At 45.3% G+C, this 22,082-nt stretch overlaps 1 protein-coding gene and 1 long non-coding RNA gene across 8 annotated transcripts in view; one reads left to right on the top strand and one right to left on the bottom strand.

The window, feature by feature from the left end:
* The window catches only part of LOC142589798 (uncharacterized), a 148,517-nt gene extending 139,901 nt beyond the window's left edge, over positions 1-8,616 (bottom strand). For 4 of the 7 annotated variants that reach the window (XR_012829945.1, XR_012829946.1, XM_075701378.1 and 1 more), the window contains exon 1: positions 5,826-8,616. Coding sequence is in view for 1 of the 7 variants with exons in the window: in XM_075701378.1 (XP_075557493.1) it covers positions 5,826-5,839 (14 nt within the window). In the remaining 6 variants the exon portion in view is untranslated. The other 3 variants (XR_012829948.1, XR_012829949.1, XR_012829947.1) reach the window with 3 other exon arrangements.
* Positions 8,617-13,234: 4,618 nt separating this feature from the next.
* Positions 13,235-19,202, top strand: LOC142590942 (uncharacterized). The gene is made up of 2 exons (XR_012830279.1): positions 13,235-13,425; positions 19,056-19,202. It is a non-coding gene; the product is annotated as an uncharacterized LOC142590942 (long non-coding RNA).
* The last annotated feature ends 2,880 nt before the right edge of the window (positions 19,203-22,082 follow it).

The following is a 22,082-nucleotide window of genomic DNA, read 5'->3' on the forward strand; positions in this document are numbered from 1 at the left end:
GTATCCTTTTGTGTTTCGCTCTCTTATATTCGTAACATCGGGACGATGCTTTTTAAGAGGGGGGTATTGACACGTGTACTTATCCTTATCGGGCAACCACGTTTCGCCGCCTAACAAATGTAATCGTACAGCATGGGACGCGCCTGCATGTATCCGCAGGTTCTGGAAAGTTATCGATGCTTCTATCCGCTGTCTGTCGTCGCCGAGACTTATGTTATCTGATTTCATCACCTGACGCGAATGGTGTAGAACTTTGTGGAAGGCACTCGGGTCCGAACGATTAGTCTGGAACATTCGACGACTGCTCTTTAAAAGCCGACGCGCTTGACCCGCAGATCAGATTTCCGACGATCGCCGACTCTGTTCGCCGATTTCGTTGTGCTATAAGTGTAGCCTGTTTTGTGGGCACAGGTTCGCCCAAGAAAATCTAGTTTTGCCTTTCACAGTATTGCTGCTGTGTTCTTAACGTCACCACCACGTGACAATATGTTGCAGCTGCTTGCGGAGGTGAGGGAAAGGGGCTGGTAAGTCGGGACTGAATCGCTGCAAACGTATTTCTTGGATTGGCGACAACGGCAGCGTGCGTAAGTTGAACAGGCATAGGAGGCGGTTGATGAGCAAGTGGTACTGCGTTAGCGACTTGTTGTTGTATCGCCTGACGGAGATCGGGAGACAAGGGCGACTCTGCAGTTCGACTGACTGGCAGAAGAGAGAGTTGGGGTGCGATCTTGTACGCGTTCCAAAATCGAACGGAGGCGGTCCGTTCTTTCCGTCGCGAAATTGGCGGTTCGTTACGTTGCGTTCGTCCGATCGCAGACGACACGGAATGATTTACAGCAGATATCACTTCACAATTGACGTCAAGGCGTTCGTCACCGTTCAAACTGACCAACCGTGTGCGGCTCGGTGGAACGGACCGCCTCCGTTCTATTTTGGAACGCGTACAAGATCGCACCCTTGGTGTGCCACTTCTTCTCGTACAAATTGCTTGATTTGGTCGAAAATTGCTGAACTGCAAAGAATAGCGCTGACACCGTCACTCAGAGTTGAAAGCACGACGTCCGGAGCGAGAGATCGGCGCGCAGAAAGCCGTTGTTTGCACAGCTCCTCATAGCTCTGCAAAGCGTTATGAGGTCGTTGACCGTCTGAGGATTCTTTGCCAAACGCATTTGGAAGACGTCATCATCTATGTGTTTCAAGATGTTCCTGACCTTCTCATCTTTGGTCATATCTGGGCTCATACACCGGCAAATGTCAACTACATCTTCAATGTAGCTCGTAAAGGTTTCGCCCTTTTGTTGGGCACTACAGCGAAGCTGTTCTTCAGCCCGAAGTTTGGGTACAGCACGGCGACCGAAGGCTTCTTGATGTGTCAGTCGGAATGCTGTCGATTTGGAAAAGTCTGCCTCATGGTTGCGGAACCAAAATTGGGCGACCCCGGAAAGGTAGAATGGTACGTAACCAAGCTTGTCAGCTTCAGACCATTTGTTGTAGGTACTTACTCGGTTTTATGATGTCAACCAGTCCTCTACTTCATGATTGTTAGTGCCATTGAATATAAAAGGATCCCGTTGGCGTGGCGTACCAGTACAGACGACCGGAGGCGGTGCCATGGGCGGCTCGGTAGGACTGGTCTTCTCAGGCATGGGAGATGTGACAGGGATCGTCCGGCTTCGAAGTTCCAGGTTTCCAAAAGACCCCGCACCTTCCACCAAATGTCGCGAAGCTCTTTGGGCAGTAAGTGTTCGCGACTAGAACGGTAAAGCAGCCAGAGGTAATACAGCCGATGGAGCACCAAAACAAGCTATTTCTAGCCACAGCCACAACCTAGCCACAACCCACCGCTCCCCATTTCACAATACAGTCCAAATAATTTAGCAATTTGTTTGTTATTCTTTTTTTTCTCTTCAAGAAGTCAGAAAGGCCACTATTAGCTTTAAGTTAGCTTACCTACACTTTATTCAGCATTTTGATGCATTAAACATGGTGCACAATATATTATACATAGGGCACCATTACGGGGAGAAATATTTGTACATCTCTTAGCATGTATACCAGGTCATACCCGCATTTTGAATATTGTACCATTGGTCCGAACAGAACACAAAGGTAACATGTTGAGATTGAATGTTACAATGCTATTATAAGTGGTAACAATTTCCCGTGGTAAAGCCGTACTAAAGCGATATATTATTGCCCCTTGACCTGGGCAAGTTTTCTGAACACCAGACGTATTCGGGTACTGCGCAAACACTCAATTGCCCGCTTGCCTAAATGGAAGTGGCGCATAAGAAGGCGGGTTTTTGATGTGCACTGTACAACGTAGATGTAGTGGTTGTCAAGCGGATTGTTCTCAAACATGCTCAGGAAGTTCTGCAAACAGCTCGTTTCCAAAGAATGCATCAACAACCTGGAGGAAAAGATCACGCAGCAGGATTTTGTGTGTTAGTTTTTTAACGTATAGTGCCATTTGCAAAAATAATTGTGATTTTCGAAAGATGCTTGAAACACTCTATCATCAAAATCGCAGTCATCCCTTGTTTTTTTGCATGCTTCCTAAATGAAGGGCATGAAAATGTTGTAAATGTGTTGTAAAAAAGGTCTGAGGTGCCTGTATGTCTCTGAAACCTTCTAGTTGCAGTCTCCTGCACGGGGCAAGCGCTGTTACGACAGCGCTAGCCCAGTACTCAGGACATGAGCACGCTAGCGCTAGTACTCAGGACAGGAGCAGCAAGGTTAACCGGCATGGGTTGCCGTTCCCAATCAATCTGAGCTCTGTAAAACTTGATGGGCAAGTGCAGGCTGTCTGTGCGCTGCACATTGTGCAGCAGTTAAATGTGTTCGTAGCAAATTGCTTTACTTTTCTGATCACTGAAACGCCGCATATGCGCAAGTGCATCCGAGCTGTTGTAGCACGGCCAGATCGGCTACGCACCGTTGCATGTCACTGAAACAAATACTGCCCCAGCATAGTGCATGTTTCGAGGCACTGGTTTACAAGATCAGGCCTCTGTTGCCCATTTCTCCCACCAACATTAAAGTAGCCATGTGGCCTCTGCCATATAAGAAATATGAGTTTTGCCTGGGGCAGGAAGTCACTATCGACACCAGTTACAATGTGAATAAATAGCCCAAAATCTTGCTTGTTCCATTTAGTTTGAGTACCAACCGAAATCGTGTCGACCCTTAGGCTACAAATTGTCTGGTAGAGTTTGCTCCTTATTTCAATGAACTTCAGTTTTAGTGCGTAAAAACGTTTTAATCAAAGCCCTGCCTTTCTATCAACAGTTTGTACCATTTTCTAAGGATTAAGGGGGTGTGGAAGGCATCTATCAAAGACTTTTCTTTCATATCGGTATGCTGGGGTGGCATGAAACGTCAACTGTCAAGGCGAAAATTCTCTTCTCAGGCGAGTTTGCTGCGGGCATGCTTGCACGACTCTGCTATCCAACCTGTCGATGGTGCAAATGCGGATTTGCAATTCCTCAGCTATCCAAAAATCCGCTTGCTTGTTCCCATATTGCCTCTTTCTCTCCGCAGGAGCTGACGGTAATGGCTCATTGTTACTCGGTGCGGTGATTTTGATCTCAAATGCTTTCCCTTAATATATAGTGATATGACCACACGTATAAGGCTGCCCTCAAATTTCACATTAGGGAGTATCGCATTCGTTAGATATTTTTTTTCTGATGGTAGCAAAACGTTATGTCGCCATATAAATTAAATTTTAAGCTCTTTGCCATTGATAGTATCGTGTCGTGTGTTCTGCATCTGTTCTCACCTCTGCTACCGATGATAAAAATTTTATCGTTAGTGCTGAAGTGTAGCATTAGGTGTAGAAACTGTGTACTCTTTTTTGCAAACGTGGCGCTTTCGATGGACTCTATACAGCGGCTAGGATTATTGATTGGCTGGCAAGGTTGGCAGCTTTCGCTGTCTATTAAGTAGACTGCGAGACTTCGTATAGAGCTCCACCAGGGGAACGGCCATGCCATAACATAACAAGTAAATTCTCGCAAAGCATCATAGAATTTTGGGATGCTTCAGTATGTGTGCATGGCACAGCCAGTGAAATGACAAGCCGCTATCTATGTTCAAAGCTAATCGGATAACTACGCTCTTTCACTCCATTCGGGAGTACGTTTAATTAAGCTTACCCTACCATTTGGTGCCGCACCTGTATGAAGCAAGAGGTATTTTCGGTGTGGAATCAGATTCTCTGCATGCACTTATAGCAACGTGTCGCAAAAATATTGTTAAAGAATGGAATTTAAGCCGTAAGAAGTAGTTTTCTTAAAGGATTGTACTGTGACCCGACCAGTAACTCGGGTCGCCCACTTTAATTCTTGTTGCACAGGAGAGACGCGGGTTGTGTCACCGGCAGCAAGTACCCTAGAAGCACGCAACTGAACCAGACAGGTGGTGATGGGCGGTCTCGACCTGTGAACCATTATAGTGTTTCCTTTCTTTCCTGACCCTTTGTAGCAATTGCTACGAATGGGTGGCTGTCTTAATTTCCCTTTATTAGTGTTTTACTGTTAGGTTTGTTATAATACATCATGCACTTACCGGGGGCTATACATCTAGTTTTGTATCTATGTTTGTAACTGCGTATGCTTGTATCTAACCGTTTACCTGCCAGCTTGGGAAACAGGGGAGCACGTGGTCGAATGGGTAACACATTGGACTGGAGTGCCGAGGGAAAAGGGTTAGAAGCCAATGTGCGGACCAACTTGGGCCATTGATTGTGCGTCACTTTGTACGTTCGTGGCACGCTTCAATCACCTCTCTCACGCTTACATGGGGGCCACTGCAGATGCAAGATTCGGAAGGTACCCGCTGTTCGAAAAAAAAACTCTGATGCCGATTCGGAGCATTACGTATGTGCCACTCGGTCTCTGCAAGCCTCTTAGGAACAACTTTCATGCAAACTTGGCTTCGTGGGCATGTGTGAGTAGGCGTGCGCCCCTCTTAACTGAACGTTTTAGGCACAAACTTCAGTATTTATTATTTGCCATTCGAAATGTCCTGCTCTGGAATGCCGAAAAACAGTGGTTTACAGCACTGCACGGGCCCGGGCCGGGCAATCTGAAGCGTTTTCCGGTGGGCCCAGGCTTGGCCTGGACTTGAATGCGCGAGCCTGGACCGGGCCCGGGCTTGATGCCACTCATTAAAAGTCCTAACTCGGGCGTTCGATCACACACGAACATTATGCATTGCTTGGTCTAAGGTATATTGTGCCAAGCTTAAGTGACACGTACAAAGGGCTGGCTCTCGGTATACCTTAGTAAAGAAAAGCGAAAAACCGACGAAGTTCAAATTCTTTTTCTTTTCGCCAAAAACGAATGTTGCTTCCGCGTGAGGAAAAAGAAATTATACAAAAAACCGCTCTTCAGACAATTTCCACGTTACCGTTTTTGGGATTACACAGTTACCACTCTAGATGCTATTACATTATTTTGGCGCTACTTTGAAGGCTATTTCTACTTGCGCGTTTATTTTATGCTGTATCATAATAACTTTAATAATGTTTTAATAAATATAATGATTGAGAAGTTAATTATATTTAGGGGAAGTTATCTAATTAGGCCGATTGCAAAAACTACCTGAGTATCTACAAGCGACGGCAAACAACATAACCTTTGTTCTGTCGTTCTACGAAGCAACTGCATATTTTTAAGGTTTGGCCCAATTTAACTGAAACACCCTGTATATGACTATCCTTTTGGTCGAAGAGCTGGTATTAAGGCGTGTGTAAGCTTTAAATCTCCTTTAAAGTGTCATGTTATTTTTGCTTGGGCAGTGAGGGAATTGAAGAGACATACCTTGTCACAGACATCGTAAGTTCGGGACTGTCTTACTCCAGGCGCACACCTGAACCATCATAAGGCGCAGGCACGTGTAATTTGCGCCATCCGGAAAATGAAGGCCTTGCCGCCTTGCAGCGACCACTGCTAACTCCTCACACGGGAGCAGAAAAAAGAGGCTCCTAAAGGGCTAAAATTTATAAGAGGAAGAAGCGCCTAAGAGGTGGCCTCCGTTGGTAGGCGACAGCCGGCTAGGCGGAGCATGCGCTGAGCACGGCACACCCATAAGGAACCTCCTATGAGGAACTGCTTCGTGCGTAACGTGGGACCAACGCCACCTACTGAAAAAGAGAGAAAAAAGCGGCTTTCGCTATTCCGTCGTAGCTCGTCAGAGCGCGGTGACGCTTTTAATGTGTTGTTTACCGGCGTTATATAGTTCGTAATTTATTTCCTGTACACATGGCACTATGAATGCAGCTGTATTAAGAAATAAGCTCGCTGGCAGGAAGGTAAAGCTTGTCTCCAAGCAAGTTAAGGAAAGCCAGGTTTGGAAACATTTCCTGGAAGTTGTTGACGTGCACACCCTATCATCAGCAAGGCATTTGCAGTGAAAAAGCTGCCAAGCTTTCTTCGCATATGATGGTGGGAAGGCAGGAACATCGCACCTGAACCGCCACAAGTGCAAGGCTGCAGATGGCACCGCTGCCCTTACTTCGTTCTTCACCGAGAAGCAACTCAAGGTTTCATCTACCGTTAAGGGGAATGCGACGACTGCTTGCGTGAAATGGTGCGCAAAATGTTTGCGGCCATTTGGCGTTGTTTGCGATGACGGATTCTTAAATGTTGCCGACGAACTGATTGCTATCGGTGCCAAGTACGGGAGCATATCCGCGAAGATCGTGATTCCGCATCCTACGATGGTGTCTCGCATGGCGTCCGAAGTCGGAAACGAACACCGAGAAGCGGTGATGCCTGAGATCGTGCCAGCGATGAACGAAGGTAGCTGCTCGATGACCCTTGACATGTGAACCGACGACTACAAGAAAGTAGCCTATATCACTGCAACGGCGCATTAGGTGAGTGTGAAATGGGAACTGAGGAACCTAGTTTTGTTCACTAGGGACTTTTTCCTCGAGAGAAAAACCGGAGAGAACATCCGTAAAAAGGTAGTGCGAAGGAGCGGGAAGTTGGGGATGGACGAAGGCATGTTAAGCAATGTGGTGTTCGTGACGGACCAGGGTACTAACATAATTAGCGCGCTGCTCCCGTATGCCAAAATGAACTGCTGTGCTCACGTCTTGAACACCGTTCTTCGGAAAGCGTTTGATGACGGGTACTTTGCTCAGGAACTGCCCAACCTATTGGAACAACTGTAAAAATTGAAGGACGTCGTAACTACTTTAAAACAGAGCGGACTGACGAGCCAGCTACAGCACTGTGTGTGCTAGGATATATTCACGCGGTGGAATTCGAAGCTTTCCATGATCAAGTCCGTGCTAACTCAGTACGATGCGATAGAGAACCTCCTGAATTCAAGGGGCCATCTACTCTTGGAAGGCGTCAATTAGGCCTTGTTGACGGAGGTCGTCGAATTCTTCGAGCCCTTCAAGGAGGCCAGCGAAAAGCTTGAGCAGGACAAAGTTGCAACGCTGCCGCTTGTATTGATGCACTACATGAAACGGAAGAAGCACCTTACCACTTCTTCGACCGACTCACCAAAAGTGTGCAAGCTCAAGTCGAGGACGCTAAAATTTCTTCAAATAAATATGCCCATAGCATAGCTTCACACATTCGCAACGTTATTGTGGCCGCCTCTCCGCCATCTCCGCGTGCTTGATGAGCAGGAGAGGAAAACTGTTCACGACAGAGTACGCGAATTGTTGATTGATGTACATCTGCGTTTTTCACAATGAGAAACGAGCACAGACCAGCTGGATAATGGAAACCTAGCGAAGCGTACGTTCCTTGACGAATTTGAGGGGTGGCAAGATGCTACAGAGACTCAGCCTGCCGACAGCGAGCATGAGAGTTACCGTCAGGACAGTGACTGGTATGAAGGCATTGAGAAACTGCTTGAATGGTGGGAATCCCAATGTAGGAAATAGCGAGGGCTCACATTTCTTGCAATAAAAAGTACTTTGCATCCAACCCACGAGTGCCAGTAGCAAGCGCAATTTTAGTGCAGCTGGCTGCGTACTCCAAGAGAGAAGGACCTGCTTGAAGCCAGGGAGCTGGACAACCTGCTGTTTTCGCATAACATGTCAATTTTTGCCTTTTGCTGGCATTTTCAGACTCCTATTCCTGCGGCATCGTTTATGAGTGCGGTCTTCTTGTGCCACTGGGTGTCATTTTAAGCGTATTTTATACCTTTATTTCATTAAAAAGGGAGAAACCTTTCATTTTCGTTAGCATCAAGTATGGTGTGGGACAGGTTCATTACAAAATTGTATTGTACGTGGCGACTACATTTCCGTGTCGACGGTAGAATATGAACTAGTTATATTCCATCTGCTTTTGCTGATGAAATATAGAAATATGATACATGAAAAAGCTTCTTTATCTTGCTGCAACATATTATTGTTCAAGAGCCTCTTTTAAAATTGTGTAAGTAATGTTTCGAACGCGAGTGTAGAAAAGAGTATCAAAGAAAATGGCCGGGTTTGCTTCTATCTGCTTTTCCATTTTAGTTGTGCACTCCTTTTAAATAAATGTTGCTGCTATGATTTATTATCACTATACATTTATTGTAATGACTTTCATGTACCACATGTACCACATTTCATTTATATTCCTTTGGTATTGCATGCCAAAACCACAATATGATTGCGAGGCACGCCATAGTGGGAACTGAATTAGTTTCCACCACCTGGAGTTCTTTAACGCGCACCTAAGTATAAGTATACGGGTGTTCTTGAATTTGGCCCACTTTGGTGAGAAAAAAATCTAGATGCAAGCATACGTAGATGCATACAGGGATAGCTGTACCCCATAATATCCGTAAAATACCTCAAGATTGCTCAGGAAATGAAAAATCAAGCTCCCAGCAAAAAGCTTGCTCGAGAGTTCAGTATGCTTTTCTCGGTTCTTCAACATTGTATTGAAACCCTCTGTGAACGTCTTCTGAAAGGTTAAGAAAATTCGACGCGCACTGTATGCAGAGAACATAACCATATGCAGGTGTTTAGCATCAACGGGAAGACAGTAAGAAGGCTTTCAGGAAGCATCAGTGACATTTGAAAGGTATCGGGAGTTCTCTGGACTAATATATATCCCTGAGGAGAAGGTAAATGTTCCTCCAACTGATATCCTTGAGTAGCTCATTGTATAAGGAATAGGCCCTAGGGCCGTTGGGCTGAAGCAAGCGGGTTTCAAAAGCTTTCATTGCAAGAATTGAGGTTACTGGGTATGTGGCACTGCGTGCAATCCAATCTATTTCACTCCAATTTGGTTTACTAGGTGTGTTACGCTGGGTGCTGGCCAAAGTATTTCACGGCATCTTGCGTCAGCGCGTCTTTCAACTCTTCATTGAATTCATTCGTCTCTACCAATGGGCTCTGAACCTGTACCCTTCTATCGCCAAAGAAAATTTTCTAAATTTCGACGGAGCACGGACCCAATTTTTCGTCACATATGCAAGGCAATCTTACATATTCAACATACGAACATAAGTTAACATGCGTGCCGCGTGACGAGTTCACGGCGGCACTGTTAGAAGGCACAACTTGACCCCAGAGAGCAAAGGCAAACATTCGCATATGTCTCTCTGGTTGGCTACAACGTAATTAAAGAGAAGGCCGAAACGTTGGGTTTTCAATATAAAATTCGGTTGGAGATTTTCTAGTCTTCAATTTAGTCAATAAAGAAGCATGAAAACAGAGGCCGGCAGCCATATCGGTGTTCTACATAACGCGTTTCGGTGCTCGCTAATATAGTGTGTCGTTACCTCGCATCAAGACTACTTGCAGTGACGTCGACATTTCTCGTGAGGTGGGTTCTCCTGCATATTTATCAAATCTTGCAACATGGTGACGACGCTGCGGAAATTAGGGCATTTCAAATATGCAGATACTCTGACTCTTTTTCAATAGGAACAGCCACACATGGGTAATTTCAATTTCTAATAACCTAACATTCTAAAAGACGGTGGTATGTGTGCGCAAGGTTTGGGTACGGGCTAGTTGGTATTCCATGGTATCAATCGTCACTTACAGCGCATACATAGACAAGGGACAGAAATGACGACGAAGACAAGCGCTTGTCTTCGTCGTCCTTTCTGTCCCTCGTCTATGTATGTGCTGTGAGTGACGAGATATGTTTGCGTGCTGATATTAATAAGACATATACATGTGCTCTATTTTTTATGTACTATAGCTGCTGTAACTACACTATTAATAACTTATCTAACTCGTATCTTCTGTAAAGCACACAATATATTAAGCGGGTTCACTGTAGGACGCTCGTAGAGAATACTTGTGCTCTGAAATTCTGCAATTTGCTTTCTTTTTGTGTTGCATCACGCCATAGTGCACCCGAATTACAGAATATTGTGTCATACTACAAATCCGAGTAAAGGGTGGTACTGTGTGTCTCGCTTTTCTTTTTGTTGTACTGCTTGGCGTACTTTGACAGGTCTGCATTTAACCCCGGAAGGCCCGTAGGGAACGCATTTCCCAGCATATTTTAATGCCTTTATCTCAAAGACAGCAGTTTCACGAGGGCGACGCTAAGAGTTGGCGAGAGTTGTTAAAGAACCTAGAAAGAGTAATCTCGCTACAGTACACGCCTTGTACAACTCGAGCGTTTTAGATGGGGACAGCATGTTTTGTTGTTATGTTGAGTCACTGCTAAGCGCATTACGTCGACAGTCACCGTGACGTGGGTTCCGCCAAATTGTTTTGGATGTTTTACATTTCATCACTTTAGAACGTCGTTTTACTTGCCAAAGGCTGAAATACAACCTTTATGTTTATTTATGGTCCATCACAAGGAAGCACTCTTGCCATCTTGAACATGTTCTTTGTGCAAGGCGGTTATACACATTTGAATGAATGGAATAAAACCTGGACCTACAGCCATTGTAACACTTAAACAGGGAAATTATATACCATAACATAATTTCGAAGAGAAAAGCAGATACCTGATTTTGAATGGAAGGTTTGAAGATGGAACATGCGGAGAAAACCAAAGTCAAGTCAAACACAAAGAGAGGCGCGCATTTCTTGGAATGACCGTACAAGTGTAAATATAAGAAGATAAACAAACATCGACACCAAGGACAGCATAGGGCAAATTAATTGTGCGTACTAAATGAATTAAAGAAGTTATAAATTAACTGAAATGAAAGTGAATGATAATACAACTTGTCGCAGGTTGGGAAGGATCTCATGTATTCGCAATACGCGTGCGATGCTCTACCAATTGACATACCGCGGCACTGTTTTCCCATCAACTTTCTTGGGTAGTTATGCCTCCTACTAGAGCCCGGGGAGTGTTAGCCAGCGCCAACAGTTACAAATCTTGGCGGCAGATGTGGAGCATCGTTTCTGCCTCAGGCGTCATGAGTGCGTGATCTTTTATGGTGAAGGCAACTGGTCAATAAACCCACGCATGCTACCTGAAGACGTCAGTGTTGCCGGAATAGAGATCCTGCTTATGTAATAAACAAGAAAGGGGATTTACCAACTAAGGGGCCCCAATTTTTTTTAATCATAGGGGTCCGATATTATTAATCATATCGTGGATATGATTATTAAAAATCGGGCCAGTTGGTTAACCCCCTTTCTTGTCGTTTATTAAATAACGAGGGTCTCGAAGCTAGCAACATTGATGCCTCCAGGCAGCACGCGTGGGTTTATTAACCAGATTAATCAAGCGCCTTCACCCTAAATGATCCCGTACGTGGGACGCCTATACGGTAGAAACGATGATCCCCATCCGCCACCAAGGTTTGTGACTGGTGGCGCTGCCTAACATTCCCAAGGTTAGTTCTAGCTGTAACACATAAATACACAAGAAACTAGATAGGGAAACAGGGCCACGATACCTAAATTGGTAGAGCATCCCTCGCGTAATGCAAAGACGTGGGACGGTTCCCCACCTGCGGCAAGTTATTTTTTTATCCAGTTTCATTTCCATTAATTTATAATTTCCTTAATTCATTTAGTAAGTACAAATTCTTTCCTCAATCTTATCCTTGGTGTCAATGTTGGTTGGCTTCTTATGATATGAATGATAATATGGGGCCCCGCAGTTAACTCCGCTTCTATTCATTAAATACTAGTATATTATACTAGTATTATTAATACCAGATTTCTGCTTTTACTTACTGTAAATGAGATCATCATATAAAACACTAATAGGCTGAAAAAAGGTATATTTCAGCTAACCAGAGTGAACCTACGGGTATCGATAGTCTGATCCCCTCTATTGGATATGGCAGATATATTCATTTCCCGTTATTGCTATCCCTTGCAAATGCTGAAAGTACTTTATTGCGGTAGAAAATATACAGACTCTCCGGATGCATTTCTGCAATCCTGTCGCCGTGATGTTCGGTACAAAGCCCAAGGGCAATAAATAACATCGCCGACGCGCGCCGTGTGCTGTACGTGCGAGTGAAAGCGCAGGAGAGTGAGCCTACAATGGTGGCTCTATATCGCACATGCAATGGAGGAAACGCGGCAGGAGATGCGCCGCACTCCATCGTCCTCAAGGTATATGGAGGAGGGAAGGTATTCGGGGGCGTTACTCTCAGGCAGCGGCTCATTGTCGCGCGCACAAGGGACTAAACTCAGCAACAAATGCGCCGTGCTTCTTGGCGCGCTAGTTTTTGTGGTGCGTGGGAAAGAGGAGGAAAGGCGTTTTACTCCAGCGGCCGCTGAGTACCATGCGACCGCGCGGGCCCCATGTTGAAACCGATCTGTGATTGGCACAGAGTGCGGAAAGACTGATAGCTTTGTGTGCGCTGTCTTCAGGCTGCTCAGTTCGTTTTGAAGAGAGAGGCAGCACAAAGGTCAATTCGACTGCTGCTAGTGCCGCACGTTGTCTCCAGCATTTTCACAGAGAGTGTGCACGATCATTGAGTGAGAAATGTTGAAGGTTTCTTCTGCGCGCGTACGAACCATATGTGTTAATTTAGTTGCTTGTCCTTCCGGGCGAAACCGGGTCTTTCTTTCAGGTAAAAAGAATATTTTAACCTATCGCGAAAATTCGATAGGAGTGCATTTTTCGGTGAAAGATAATGCGGACGAAGTGCGGCTCTGGAAATTGCTGTTCTCGTAATATTTTTAAAGCAGTAGTGTCCCCCGTACAACAAAAAACTGTCCGTGCCACGCCAAAAGTCCCCACAGAAAAATTCTCTTTGTTCATTGTGTTCCAAGGGGTATATAGATGGGGCAACTTTGCAACTGGAACGCTATTTACGTATAACCATATCTTCGAGCAAAAATGTTTCTTGTTCTTGCCTCAGTTTTCCTTCTGCTATTACCGCTGCCTGGACAAAGCCGGCACTCTGCTTTTGGAGCGCGTCGTCCTTCAAGGTGTGGGATAAACTGTCACCGCCCTGCTCCAACTACTCCACGCACTACCACACGTTACACCATTAAAGCTCCATATCGCAGTAAGTAATGTCTCATATCCTCTCAAATAATCTTAAACAATTACAAATATATATTGTCATGTTGTAGTGACGATGACGAATGAAGCAACGTCCTTCGCCGTGGTTGCTTAACGGCTGTGGTGCTAGCCTGCTAAGCACGAGTTCGTGGGATTGAAACCCGGCAACGGCGGCCACATTTTGATGGGGGCGAAATGCGAAAACACTGGTGTACTTAGATTTAGGCGCACGTTAGAGAAGCCCAGGTGGTCCGAATTTCCTTAGTCCCCTGCTACGGCGTGCCTCATAATGAGATCTTGGTTTTGGCACTTAAAACCCCCACAATTTTTTAATAAGGCAACGTCTAACTCTGAGGCATATATTCAAATATTTATTGGGCGTACTTACGCTCAGCTAAACAAGTAACACTGAAATCAAACGATAGGATCAATAAAGAAGGCGATTGTCGGGAATATTATGTGCGGGTCAAGGGTGTCCGCTTTAAGACATCACTCGTTGGAGGTTCGCTGGTGCCCGAGTGCTTTTCAGAATATGCTACGCAATTCGCTTCGCGCATAGAGTGGATTACACAAGGTTCCGTGACAAGAGACAACGGATAGAACCAGGGGTAATATTAGACAAACTTCAGATACAGAAATTCGCGTGTTTCTCTTGCCAAGACCTTGGTACATTTGTCAGCCAGTGCAATGCGTTCAGTGGTAAAGCTGATAAGTACATATGGCAATTTCCCCTCTTAGAAAGCAACGTCTCAGTACTTCACAGAGAACGCTAAAGCGAAAAGCAAAGTCACCATAACCAAATGTATCAAACAAACATAAACCTCGTTCTAGAATCCGTTATCGCACCAGAAAGGCTCAATAACCACTGTTAGGATGACATGAAGTCGCGCGCGGCACTGCTGCGAAGTTGTAATGCTGTCTGGCACGACCTCATAGTTTATTGCGCCACTATGTGGGATGATATTCTACAGTTGGAAGAAAAATTGCAGTAGCTTTACATTAAGTCCTCTTTGACGTGCTTAGCCCAAGTGCCACTAAGATCGCGGGGCCAGTATTCAACATGAAGTCTTCGAAAGTTGTAGTGCTGGCTATCAGCCCTTTGCGATTCCTTGCTGTCGTTTAATAACTAGATCAGTTTATTGTTTGCGCAAAGTCCGTGGCTCAATCAGCTGCTCTAGAATGACCAGTGCAGACGACACTGGGCGGGCCAGTGTTGTTAATTTGGCCATGAGCTCCCGTGTCTCCAAAATAAATAACCATTTCGCCGGCAACAGCTGTACCTGAGCTAGCTTGTAAATGACGTGGGCGCGGCGAGAGCTTGCAAGCGAAGTGCTCAGCACAGAACGGACGAGCCCATCCATCAGACGTGTTGTCTGGTGGTGGAAGACGAAACACACACGCAGTGTCAGAACTGTTGCCAGTTTACCTCTTTATTTGGTCAACTTGTGCCCAGCACAAGAAGTGACTTTCAGCACAACGATAGCGGCGAGAACAGTGGGCAATCGTCCAGAATGTGATCTGCCAGTCAAGGGCACCTGCTTTTATACGGGACTTGTCGAAGATTTTTCCGTAATCGCCAGTGCCCTCCTTCCCTCAAAAAAGTAACGTTCGAATAAAGTTTCACAAGGTTCAGGGCCAAAAAACGACGTATAGAACCTGCGATAACATTCGAGAAACTTCAGATACAAATTGGTGCATCTCGGGCTAGGCGATAACGTTAAACTTCTGTTAATCTGTGAAACATAGTCAGTCACTGCGAATGTTTATAGTAAACGTGGGAATTGGTGTGTGTAAATGGGTATCAACGGGACTAATCTTTATTAGTCACAACAACCTAAATCTAACTGTTCTTGAAACAAAAAAGCATAGCGGAAATCATTTGTTGTGTCTATTTTAAGTGAAAGCAATTATAAGGCAGAAACAAATGAAATGAACTGAACTGAATTTAAAATCGAAGGTACACGTAAATACAACTTGCTGCAGATGGAATCCAAATGCAGGCTCCCAGCTCCACTTAAATATTGAGCTGCAGGACCGGTTCTTCCGAGCCGACATTTTTGGCTATTGGATGTGTGTACAAGATCTAAACTGGGTGAGGTAAGCCGGTGCCTCCCACCCTAGTTGCTCAATGGCTATGGTGCTGGTCTGCTGAGCACGAGGTCGCGCGGTCGAATCCCGGCCACGGCCGCCGCATTTCGAAGGGGGTGGAAATGTGAAAACACCCGTATACTTAGATTTAGGTGCACGTTAAAGAAACCCAAGTGGTCAAAATTTTCGCAGTCCTCCACTACAGGGTGCCTCATAATCAGAAAGTGGTTTTGGCACGTAAAACCCTATCATTAATTTTTGAACCCCGTGCCAAATAAAGCAAAGGCGGTGGATATTGAAAATCCTTCTTACCTATGGTGTCACGCTGCACGTGAACTTCAGGAGCCTAGCCGGGTGAACAATAATCCGACGTATACTAGCCAAAGTCAATAAGCCTTCCAAAGTATACACCCTTGCTATGAAGAAGGAGAACAAAGGGGGCCAATTTTATTTCAACCACAGCCACGTGAAGAAAATTAACGGCAATGAAAGCGCTGTGGAAACTTTGTTGCTTTTCAATTAAATTGTAGAACTCGTATGTTCGAGGGAAATGAAACTGCACAAAAAAAGAACATAAATAAAATAGTAGCTGATCCTAAACTGTCCGGTTTTCTCGGACGTAGATTTAGAATTAGGTAGAAGTACAATTATGTATTGTCTATCATATATGGAGGTTACAAGATCCAGCTCGTGGAGCGTTAGCCAGTACCATTTATACCTGGAGTGGCGCATCAGAACATTTCTTTGAATGATGATGTCACGCAGAACTCAATATATGCATATACTAAAATGAACAAGTACAGGCAGGAAGTTGCCTTCGAATTGCTTATGTTTGTCGTGCTTGGTGTGGTCCATGACATTAGTATAGCTCTTTCGGTGGTACTTATTTGTGGCATTTGATTTTTATCAGAAAAAGATATGCATAACATAACATATCTAATATAAAAACATATGCCTGCATAACCTCATTGTTCTCAAGCTATAGCGAAAGGACTTCATCGTTAACGTGAACACTCGAGATTGCTTGGGGGAAGCCGGAACACACCATAAGTCCTATAGACATTAAACGTAAAAGTCGCTTCTCAAAATTCTGCGACAGACCATGAAAAATTAGGTTCTTTCAGGGAAATATGTGCTTGTCCCTCAAGCTTTAAATTCGGCAATACATGCCCATACGCTTGACAGACACATGACCCTTTTAAGGAGCTGCTGATAACCTCGGTAGTTTTCTTGCAATGCTTATTGAACCGCCCTTATAATGAAGCTTTGAGCCTGTAAGCAGACGTTATTTGCTTTCAAGTATTGTTTCCAGCTAGAAGCAGTGTTTGTGCCAGGTAGCCTTTAATAAATAAAAAAACAGACAGAACATGGACCTGTGGGATGCTTTGCGTGATAATTTGGTGCTTGTACTTTCCTCATTCGTATTTTTTTTCTCCTACAATTTTTTGAATCCTTCCCTGTGACTGACTGCCTTGCCGACCTCTAAAATGGTGGCGAGGACGCATTTTTGACCTACAGTGTTGAACCCTTCCGGAATTTCCAAGACTATTATGATTGTTATATTAGTTCATGTCGTCATCGTGTGTAAGAGAGCAGTGTAGATACGTGCCAGTCTTGTGCCACACAATTCGCCTTGCTATTATAGGCTACACTAAAAAATTTTCACTATGGTGGTGGTTTTTCACTCAGCAACGCAAGAGGCTCTCAAAAGGTTGCAGCCCTCAAAGTGCTATTTTCCCTTCAAAAATGGTTGCGCTAGATGACCTACAATAAGAGCAGTCATCTGGCATAGTAATTTTAGCATAGATTACCGTAAGGAAGAACAGGGGCGCGCATAGATGTTTCCTGCAGAGAAGAAATAATCCCTGATTTGAAAGGTAAAACTCCTTGCAGTGAAGTCGACATGCAGGGCTACTCCATTTCCCTTGCCTTTACAGCGTTTCGTTGGCACTTGTCAGTTATTTAACGTTGACATTTTTTTTACACGCGTGATGGGAAGGCAGACGCCAACCAATGAGACGTCTACTAATTGAGAATACAGCAAGTTAAAAGAAACACCCCCAAAAATTAATGGTGGCTCTTCACCCATACTTGGTTTCCGAACCCTAAAGGCTAATCTTAGACAATGTTCTGACAATAAAAGCTATCTATATGTACTTCTTTATGGAGTCAAGTGAGTACAGAAATTACTATTGTATTGAATAGATGATAAACAACGACTCTTACCCAGTTTCAACTCCCAAGGCTAGTATATTTGTAATTGTGGTGTCAATCATGGCTGATTTGAATAAGGCTGAATTTTCTCTCAGGAGCATGAAACATATCCTGCATTTTGGTTGAGTCGCGTCCTGATACTCTGCACTGATGGTCGCGAAGATGCCGCGCACTGCAGCGCCTGCCCCTATTTCACATATCATAATTAAGAGGCCTACAAACAAAGGTACCAATGGCAAAATAAGGAAAATTACGTGTACGTACTAATTGAGTTAAAGAAATGATAAATTAATGGAAATGACAGTGTATGAATAAACAACTGGCTGCAGGTGGGACACGAAACCACACCTTAATGTTACGCGCGCCATGGTCTTATCAACTGAGCTACCGCGGCGCCGTTTTCTTATCCACTTTCTAGAGTATTTATGTTTTGCTACTAGAAGTAACCCAGGGAGTAGCCAGTGCCACCACTCACAAACGTTGGCGGCGGTTGTGGTGCATCGTTTCTGTGGCAGGCGTCTCTAGCGCGTGACCTACTTTTGGTGACACCCCATAAAGTTACTGGTAAATGGCGCCGCATCAGCTCAATTGGTATGAGCACTACATGCGTAACGTGAAGACGTCGGTTCGTATCCCACCGGCGGCCAATTTTTCACGTACTTTCATTTCCTTTATCATTCCTTTAACTCAATTGGTAAGTACAAGTAATTTCACCTATGCCGTCCTTGGTTTGTTTGATCCTTTTGATATGATTAATAAATCTCAGGCACCTCGGTTCCCTTTCTTCTCGTTTAGTCCTTTATAGGCAATTTTGGCCGAAGAAACCTTGTTGAACTTTCAATGGTTGAACATTTGTTTCAATGAAAATAACGTGTTATACTTTCTTTTTTATAGGTAAACAATATAGCTCTTATTACGTACTGCAAGAATCTGTGACGTCACCGTAATTTGGCAGGGAAGTTTACGTGTTGTGCTGCCACCTGCCTTTTTTTTTGCCTCTTTTCGGGACTTCGTAACCTTTCTCGTTGTTTGTTACGAAACCCGATGTGCTACTGAGGAATCGTGATTCACCAGTAATGCTAAGTAACACTTCTCATAGTTCTGCGTACGTTTTCAGTGGAAATTACTATTGTTCTGCATGTCTCATGTCATGTATTGCCTAATAAGGAAAACATATGCACTGCGTGCTCCATTTTACGAAGGAGCCATGCGATTTATTTGAGACCTCGAAATTTTAGTTATATCTGCTATTGTAAAAGAGGTACCTAATATATTTTGAGTTTTGCAGTGTCTAGGGATGAAATATAACACTCTGCTGAACTCGTCTTTCAGATGGCTACGATGGCTAAACCAGTACCATTCGTGGTGGATTTAAATACCCGCACCGATGGAGAACTCGACAATATATTTCAGTCTGCTGCCCTGCCAAGCACAACATGAATAAATAATAAATATGGTTTGAGCGCGTCATAAAAACGATCTCGTTTTGTTACCTGCATAGTACGTAGCAAAAGTAGTTTGTGGCAGCTGTATGCCTTGCATGCCCATGATCACCTGCTTAATTTCCGATATTATGATAGTTTGTGAGAATAATACACTGCTCGCGTCGTCTAATTAATACGAAGCAGTGGGTTAATTGAAGATTCACCGCATGTACCAAAATACAGCCCAGAACTACAGATACGTAAGAAAAATAGTAACAGTCTATTTAAAAGAGAAATCAGAAGGCGTAAGATCTCAAATACCAATGGGTTAGTTGGGCACCTCCCAAAAATTAAAGGTGACAAAAATAGCGCAATACAAGGCGAGCGATGCAGTCAAACACAGTCACTTGTATAAATATAACAATGGTGTGAACATGATGCCTGGCCTGTAAAATATTTAGAAGCCGTGCTTCGAAGCAGTCTATGCAGGGTGTTCCTACGAAGACTAAGTAATATTGTCCCGTAGTTGTCAGGGTGAATAATACAGCGGCAAAACTGTGAACGACGAAACTAACTTTTTATTGGGCGAACTTGTGCCCACAACAGCACGTTACACTGCAAGCACAGCGATAGCGGCGAACACGGTCGTTGATTATTGAGATCTGCTCTGGTGGTCAAGCGCGTCGGATTTTATGTATCAGCCTTCGTAGGTTCCGGAGTGTTGCGTTTCGCCTGCGACACGTGGTTTTGCCGGCGCGACTGCGGCGGGGCGGCAGACATTTTGGCCCGATCGTCGTCGCCGCAACACTCATCGCCAGGTGTTTCCAGGCGCGACTGCGGCGATGCGACCGCCTAGGGATCATCCTCGCATTCCAGTCATTGTGCCCGAAACAGGCGATGCCAAAGCAGGGATCTCATTCCAGTTATTGGGCCCGAAACAGGCGATGCCAAAGCAGGGATCTCGTTCCAGTCATTGTGCCCGAAACAGGCGATGCCAAAGCAGGGATCTCATTCCAGTTATTGGGCCCGAAACAGGCGATGCCAAAGCAGGGATCTCGTTCCAGTCATTGTGCCCGAAACAGGCGATGCCAAAGCAGGGACCATCCTCTCATTACAGTCATTGTGTCCGACCGGCAGCGCCACGACAGGGTGCTACGAGATCGTGCTCGACATGGTGCTACGGCATCGCTACGACAGTGTGCGTCACCATTAGCCCATTGTACATTCACGTGCTCGTCTTTTGAGGGGTTCCTTCTTGCCCTCAACTGCGAGAGTATAAAAACAGCTGCCCCCGGACGCCAAAAGGAGGGCTCCGATTTCTTCTGTTGAGTGAAGTGCTCTCCCGTCTCTCTACTACGGTCAAACCTGACCGCCAACTCTTTGCGATGTTAAAATAAACAAGTTGTTTCGTTGTTACCAGTGGACTCATGCTTTGCCGGGACCTTCGGATGCTTCCAGTTGTACCCCAGGCCGCCAGGCCAACGCTACCCTTGGGGCTTGCGACCCAGGTACAACCACGGGCGTCAGCGCCGAGTTCCCAACAGATCGTACCAGCAGTCCGATCCAAACATCTGGTTGGCAGCGGTGAGATCGCCTACGACTTCAAACATCTGTCTGCCAGCGGTGAGATCGCGACAACGGAGGCCAGCAGCGAAGAGATGCAGTTGACGGTATGCTGAGCAGCTCAACGACGATCCGGGAGCAGTGCAACGAGCCCTGTGTGACGACTGGTTGCCTGCAGCGGAACGACTGCGCGGAATTCCTGCCTGCGAGGTTTGGTGAGTGCGGGACTTTCTTCTTCTGAGCTTTGCCAGGCTTTTGTTAGTGTCAGAAACAGAGCTGGTAATTGTGGTTGTCGTTGCTGCCGGGTTAGTTTGCGGCAAGACAATAATAAGCAGTAGAGAAAGCAGCATTCAGAGCAGCCATGGATTTGAAGTCGTTGCGCAAACCGAAATTGTTGGAGCTTGCAAGAGAGTTGGGTCTGGATGTCTCAGACAAACTCAGAAAACCAGAACTGCTAAAGGCTATTCTTGAGTTAGAGGCTGAGGATGACGAGCTGTCGGAATGCCTTGAGACTATTGAGGAGAGGTCAAAAAGACAGGAGCGCGAACTTAAAGAGCAAAAAGAGAAATATGAGCGCGAACTTAAAGAGCAAAAAGAGAAACAGGAGCGCGAACTTAAAGAACAGAAAGAAAAAGAAGAGCGTGAACGTAAAGAACAGAAAGAGCGAGAGCAACAAGAGAAAAAAGAAGAGCGCGAACACGCTTTGGAAATGAAGCGTCTCGAGGTAGAGATGGAACGCGCTCGTAATGGAAGTCAGGCACACGGTGCAGGAGAACGAGTATTGTTCAAAATGACTGACCTGATGCGGCCGTTTAAGCTTGGAGAGGACATTGGTTTGTTCCTGGTTAACTTTGAGCGAACGTGCGAGAAGCAGGGGTTCTCTCGGGAAACGTGGCCACAGCGCTTGCTCACTTTGTTGCCCGGCGAGGCGGCCGACGTAGTCGCTCGCTTGGATAGAGAGGAAGCAGAGGATTTCGACAAAGTAAAATCGAGTCTGCTAAAAAAGTACCGGCTGTCTGCGGAGGCGTTCCGTCGGAAGTTTCGGGAAAATGAGAAAGGCAGAAGTGAGTCATATACAGAGTTTGCGTATAGGCTTATGTCGAACATGCAGGAGTGGCTCAAAGAAGAGAAAGCGTTTGGTGACCACGATAAAGTTCTGCAGTGTTTCGGGCTAGAACAGTTTTATAGTCGGTTACCTGAGAACGTGCGATACTGGGTCTTGGATAGGCCAGACGTGAGTACGGTGGCTAGAGCCGCTGAGCTAGCCGAGGAGTTTGTGACGCGTCGAGCTCGCGGAGCTAAGGATGGTCAAAAGGGTGAATTTGGCTCGAAGTTCGAGAGGCCGAAGTTCACACCCATGAGAGCAAAGGGG

Source organism: Dermacentor variabilis, chromosome 8 (assembly GCF_050947875.1).
Source record: "Dermacentor variabilis isolate Ectoservices chromosome 8, ASM5094787v1, whole genome shotgun sequence".
Taxonomy (NCBI): Eukaryota; Metazoa; Arthropoda; class Arachnida; order Ixodida; family Ixodidae; genus Dermacentor; species Dermacentor variabilis.